The sequence below is a fragment of the Calliphora vicina genome, chromosome 4 (genome assembly GCF_958450345.1).
Source record: "Calliphora vicina chromosome 4, idCalVici1.1, whole genome shotgun sequence".
In the NCBI taxonomy this organism is placed as follows: Eukaryota; Metazoa; Arthropoda; class Insecta; order Diptera; family Calliphoridae; genus Calliphora; species Calliphora vicina.
In genome coordinates this window covers 6,337,553-6,344,527 of record NC_088783.1, presented here as the reverse complement: position 1 = coordinate 6,344,527, position 6,975 = coordinate 6,337,553, and the positions used below count along the sequence as shown (strand labels likewise).

At 31.9% G+C, this 6,975-nt stretch overlaps 1 protein-coding gene across 5 annotated transcripts in view; it reads left to right on the top strand.

Annotated features, from left to right (window-relative positions):
- Positions 1–27: 27 nt before the first annotated feature.
- tay (tay bridge) overlaps positions 28–6,975 on the top strand; it is a 76,260-nt gene continuing 69,312 nt past the window's right edge. Inside the window, exons 1-3 of one of the 5 annotated variants that reach the window (XM_065510370.1) lie at positions 39–152; positions 289–541; positions 3,601–5,613. In XM_065510370.1, the coding sequence (XP_065366442.1) occupies positions 4,300–5,613 (1,314 nt within the window). In that variant the 5' untranslated portion in view covers positions 39–152; positions 289–541; positions 3,601–4,299. Of the gene's footprint in view, positions 542–2,858; positions 5,614–6,975 lie in introns of those variants that run through there. The other 4 variants (XM_065510372.1, XM_065510369.1, XM_065510368.1 and 1 more) reach the window with 4 other exon arrangements.

Sequence of the window (6,975 nt, the reverse complement as noted above, 5' to 3'; positions counted from 1 at the left end):
CTTCGTAACAAAGAGTTACCATTCACAATCGCACAGTAAACCTTCGTAAAGCGTTTGTTCGGTCGGGCTCGCCTAGAAAATTTGTTTCGGTCAAATAAATCAGAAAAAAGTGGAAAATAATTAATAAAAATTAACAAAAAGTGCACCAAATCGTAATTAATTTAACGCACAATCGATAAAATATGAAATATAAAGAAAAACCTAAACAAATTCAGCAGAATTTTATCAAGAAAAACTCGGAAAAATTTTTTACTCTTCTTTTTTTTTTCTTAATGCATGTTTTCGCAGCGGGATGCTTCTAAAGAGGAGAAAATACAAGCTCATTTAAAAACAAATACGTAAGAAAGAGAAAGATCTATATGAAATCGACTGAAATAGTGAATGTGGTTAAAGAAAAAAATGTAACGATGTAAGAAATACACACAAAAAGTTTAAAGTTTTTTTCTATCAAACAAAAAAGAGAAATGTTTTAATTGAATAAATAAAAAAAGTTTAGTTATTAAGAAAAAAATATATATAAATTAATTAATGTTTATGCAAAGTAAGAAGCTAAAATTTTTGAGAAGAAATTTGGAAATAATTGTGAAAAAGTGTATAAAAAATGATTGAAAAAGAAAATTTACATCAACAATTTTATTCGCTCTTGTTCTTTGTGGTTTCTTCTATTCTAAGTTTTCTTTTATTTTCATCTATACGATTATATAGTGAGTGAGTGAGTGACTGACTGACAGAGTGAGAGTGTATTTGTGTGTGCGTACGTGAGTTGTACATACGGCTTTGGCATAATTTTGCAAAAGGTTCAAAAAGAAAATACAAAAGTTCGTTTCTGAATACTTGTGGATGTGTTAGTGTGTCTGTATGAGGAAAGGAAGATGAAAAAGGAACACGTCCTTTTTTCCTTACACTCCTGATTTGATGATTTGTGTGTGAAAGTTTTTTTTTTATATGAAGTTTTATGTTTTACTCTTCAATAAAACATTTTCTCTATCCCCACGTTTAACTTCCGATTGTAAAACGTACCTTAAAAAAGAATGAATAAAACATAATAATAAAATATTCATTAATAAAAATAAAACGTGTAAAAGAAAATGGTAAAAAAATAATAAAAAAAAGAATCTGAAGTGTTGAAGAATTGTTAATTGTAAAAACAACAAAAAATATATTTTAAGTGGAATTACTTTTTGCTGGTTCTTGTTTTTCTCTTTTGATTTATTTTTTTGACATCTTCGTTTTGCTGTTGTTTAGTTAAGTAGTTGCGGTTAATAAACTTCTTGCAATGTTTTTTTGTTTTCTTTTGCCTCTACACGTTCTGTTGTTTATTTTATTATTTGTATCTTCTCTATAGTTGTTGTTTTTTTTATGATTTTTCTTTAAGTGAACTGTGAGATTTTTGTTGTTGTTTTCTTTTCTCTTTATTTTTTTTTTTGATAAAATAAAATTGTCGTAACTGTTACGTTTATAGGATTTTTTTTTTAATTTTAATTTCTGAATGGGGAAGTATTGCTTAAGTTATTTTCAGTTGTATTATAAAATTGTTAATTATGTATTTAAAAATGTAAAATTATTTAAATAGAATATTAATAAATTTATATCTAATTAAATTTTGAGTTTTTAAATGAACTAGAACTATTCATACTTATTAATTTAATATACCAATCAATCCAATGATGCCTTTCGTTGCCGGAACAGTTGCCAAAAAACTTCTAGACTTACGTTAGCGGAATTAATAGTGCCTTCACAACAAGGTTCATATTGGCTAAATAGTGTTTTTTTCAATCTCTAGTTCAGTGGTTCTCACTTGTTTTTTTCACGGCCTCCCCTGACCCATTTCATACAATTTTTTCATATTCTTATATACAAAACAAAACAAATTAACACAATTTCTATTTTTGGGCAATAAAGGTAGATCAAAAATATGTAATTGCGAAAAGCAACTCAAGATTGAGGACAAACATTTAGTTACCTATCTACGACATCCAAATTAATAAAAAATAAAGACTGAAATCCTGAATAACAATCTAATATTCAGAAAATTATTTAAAATTGAGTAATAGAAATGAATATTAAGAAAACGCAACATAAAATTGAGATAATAAAAAAAATTTGAATGACTTTAAATAATTTGACTAATAAGTAAACTAGGGATTCATACCGTATAAATTTAACATATAGTATAAATTTAACTAAGCGCAAGGGTAGAATGGCATTTACAAAGTTTCTTAATTAATGTAACTAATATTATAGATAATTTCATACATACTATTTTGAACCAAAAATATTTTCAATTGACAATAAAATAAACAAAAGCAACATCGAAGTAGATACCAAACATCAAATTAATACATAATTCCAATAGTTACCTATATTAACATAGTTTTTAGGTAAAGTGTATTGTTTGAATTACCTATTGGCATAGATAATAAAACTTAGTTTTTAGTTTTCATATAAAAATAAATTAACTAGGTATTTAAGCTTAGTTAATATAGCCTCGTAGCTACAATTTACGGTAATTTTTGAAATAAAATAGATATAAAAAAAATTAAAAAACTGATTTGGGTCCAAATGTGTTATAATCTTTTCAGCATCAGAACCCCATAACTCGGGTAATATGAGCGACAAATAAATTTTTGTTTTCCAAAATCACCTTAATGGTTTTTATTTTTTCCCTTGGCGCCCATAAACTGGATTTGTTCCACAAATTATAATCTATTCCTCAAATTCCAATTAGGAATACAACCCACATCTAACACTTTTAATTAAATTGCTCTTTTTTTTATCAATATTGCATCTTTAGATATCAAAACAAATTTGCATAGATTTTGTATCTGCATTCATGTGCTTGTGTGTTTAAAACCGACTAAAGAAATGGCAACTCTAACACACCGGGCTTTTTGATGTTTTTGTATATTTCCTATTATTCCTATTATGATTAGAATAGTATGCACCACACATGACAGAGAAACACCAGAAAACTAACAAACAAAATATTGATTATTCTCATCTCGGGCACATGTTAGAAAGAGACAAGTCTATGGTATGCAACACAGCTATGTCAATAATAAAAGAGAAATGCAAAAAACCACTATTAAAAAATAAATGGAAGAGACAAAATAAAAGAATACAAGAAAAAATATAAAATTTTCGTGTATGTGTTTGTATGCGAGTGTGTGTTTAACAAAAAGGAAAAAAAATACTCTGAAAAGATGTGAGAAAAATGTTGTAATGGAAAATTATACACATATTTTCAGCAATGAAAGAAACGAAAAGAAAAAATACAAAATTTACAAGAAAATATCAAACAAAAAATTATTTACAATTAAATATAGAATTCAATTAATTAATTGAAACCAGAAAAAAGTGTGTGTGTGTAAAATATCTGTGTGCAAATTAAATCACTACCGTTCGAAAAAAAAATGAAGTGTGTGTAAAAAGATGATTGAAAAAGTTTATACATTTTATGAAAATGTATTGAAATATATAAGAAAAAAGTCACAAGGTTCTATCTGAGCCACGGAATGGAATAAAAAGTTTATTTTTAATAGCATTGATAGTATTTATTTAAAATTAATAATTAATTTATATTGTTTATATTGTCAACAGAATAAAAGTTAAGTGTAAAAGTAATGGAAAAAATCAATAGAATTTAATAAAACATTAAAAAAAAGTTGTGTGAGTGTGTGAAAGAATTGAAAAGTAAAAAAAAGAGTACATAGTGTGAAAGACAACAGTAGCAGCAGCAGCAACAACAACAATATCATCAAATATTAGCAACAACTACAGCAACAAAAGCACTGTAAGAATAACAACAGCAGCAACAACAAAAGTAGTAGCAGCAGCAGAAAAAATACAACAACAACGACGAGGACGAAGACGGAACATCCATCGATTTTTTACCGTATTTTCAAGTGGAGTTTTGTACGTGTGTAGCGAAAACTAACTACACAAACAACAAATAAGAATAATAACAAAAACAACAAAAAGAAAAACACTGTCTACTTGAGATTGTCTACTTCCTCATTTCCTACCGACCGACCGACTGCCTGACTCTCAGTTCAGCTCAGCACAACACAGCACAGCTCATCTTAGCAGAGTAGAGTAGAACACAGCTCTTCTCATCATCGTAATTGGGCGACCCCCCTTTTATCGTCTGCTGTCATTAGTTAGTTTCTTTTTGAAATTCCCCATCATACATTGGATATTTTTTATCTCATAAACTGGGTCTAAGATCTGTGGCCTAACATGTTGGCCTGTTTCAAGAGCAATAAATTACTTTAAATCTTTCGCGTTAAAGTTCCCGCGATGGACAGCAGCAGCAACACACAGGATCAAAAGCCACCTGGGTCCAGTCATTTGCAACAAACTAACAATGTCTGCCTTCCGCCGCAATTGTCCTCAAATATTATTGGTGGCATTGGCTTACCAGGCGGCGGCGGAGGAGGCAACAATAGTGGAATTGGGGGCGTTGGAGGAGGAGGAGGAGCGGCTGGTATGTTAGGACCAACTGGTAGTGGCGATCAACTACATTTACCGCCTCCCTCACCACAACTCGCTCTAAATTCCATGCATAACAGCAATAATGCTGGCAATCTTGGCGGAGGATTGGTGGGTGGCGGATTACTAACACCCAATCAATCGCATACATTGGCTGGCTCTGTTGGTGGTGGAGGAGGTATTAGCAGTCTCGTCAACTCTCTTAGTAGTAGTCCGGCAATGGCGGCGGGGAATTTTTATAGCAACAGCAATAATGCTACAATGCAGTCTACACTACAACCGCCTACAATTGGCCCCAGTAACAGCGATTTTGATTCTGATACCGAACTCTCAATAGTGGCAGCCGCTCAAGCTGCCGCTGCTGCGGCCGCAGCAGCCACAAATGGTTATACTTCCAATTTGAGCAACATCAGCAACAATTCCAATAATCTCGCATCGAATAACAACAACTCGTCGGCTTCCTTAAATGCAAAACAACAACGTCAACAGAAACGTAGACGCGAACGGGCGCAACGTCTACAGGCTGAACGTGATAATCGCAGTGCGACTAACACACCAAACAGTCTCAACAACAGCAACATTAACCCGCTGATCGCCAACACAGCGCCGATTACCAACACCCCAAATCCAAATAATAATTCCCAAAACCCACAGTATAATAATACCAATAATAATAATACCAACAACAACGGCAACAATATAACGACAGCAACAACAACCATTACCGGCAATCATCTCTATCAAGCCAGTAGTGCCAACAGCATGGGCGAAGACAGCAACAATTCAAGCGGCATTTTTACTACAAGTTCCAGTAGTAGTAGCACAAACAATAATGCTCTACTACCACCTACCGACAGTATTGCATCATTACTTTTAAATCCACCCCACTCGCCCGACTGTCATTCCGGTCTGATGGCAAGTCCCAGCGACAGTGAGGGTGAGTCATTAGATGAAGATCTCCTATCGACATCGTCGTCCTCAACTCTACTACTGCCGCGCGATAAACCACCGCCACGTCCTCCACCACCGGTTCGAAGGAAATTGCCAAGGTCACCGGTGTTGGAGGAGGAAATCATTGATGGTTTTGCTATATTGGAATTTAAAACATACGAAGACTTAGAGGTGAGTAAAGAGTTTCGATAAGAACACTTAAATTGTTTAAATTACTAAAACTTTTAATAGATAGATATGAGTATTAGTAGTAGCGAGTCCATATGTCATAGTTTAATAGATATTTGTAAAAATCACTCTAGGAGCAATGTCTTCAGGTGTAGGTATTTAATGAAATGATACACGAAACAATAATTTTATCAAACCCATCACCTGGGAATGTTTAGAATATTTTTGTGAATTAGAATGAGAATTAGGAATTATTTATTAATCAGCTGTTTTATATAATTATTAAGGATATTCATATCAAAAAATAGAAAATTTCTTTCTGATTTCTTTTTTACACTTGGTTACAATAAACAGAAAAAATTCCACTAAAATTTGTATTTTTAACAAATTATTACCAAGTGTAAAAAATCAGACTGTAATGTTTAATTTTTTGAAATGAATACCCTTATTAATTTTATAAAAAATAGTTTTTTTTTAATCATTATATCTCAACAGTTTTAAGACCGATATGTGTAACTCAGTAAGTTGCCAGTGGACTTGAGAAAACTTGATTTTTGTTCAGATATTGTTGAATACTTGCAATTTATCGGTCATATATCAGCCGTGTGATAATACTGTGACATTACGTTTGATTCATCCCACAGCACCAGCTTTGTTTACGAAAAGTTTACATTCCCACGACATACGCTTTCTACCTAACGGAATGGTCCGAGTTCACTCTGCCAAGGGCTGTCAACTCAGCAACCACTTCAGTTACAACAACAATAACAACCAAATGTGTGGCCCACAACCATTTAAAATCAACAAATGCTATATGAACTAATCTTACTCATTTAAATAGAAAAATAATACCAGAGGACATATATCCGATTTTATAAAATGAAAGTTTCACGGTTATCAACAATCTTGAGCTGTATAAATGGACTATAAGTTCTTTTCCAATGTTTGTTAGATTGTTGTCATATTTATTGCAAGCAAACCTTATGAAATGTTAGTTTAATTTTTTGAAATGCAGTAAACTTTCTTGTATATACCCTTGACCATGAGGGTGAATTTCTACCTTTTTTCATTTATAATATTATGAATCGTTATTAGATAGTGGAGTCGATATAGCCATGTCCGTCTGTCCGTCCGTCCATATGTATGTTTGTTGAAATCAACTTTCCGTAGCCCCCAAATAACTTACATAAATGATTCATACATCAATATATCCACAAATGGCTGAGATAAAAGGAAAAAAACAGGACATCTTCGATTTTTACCTATTTTTTATCTACACACATACATATACAACTGAATTACTAAGATATATGGACTTATATAACGCTATAGTAAGTCGGACCTACAATGGATCAAAATCTTGAA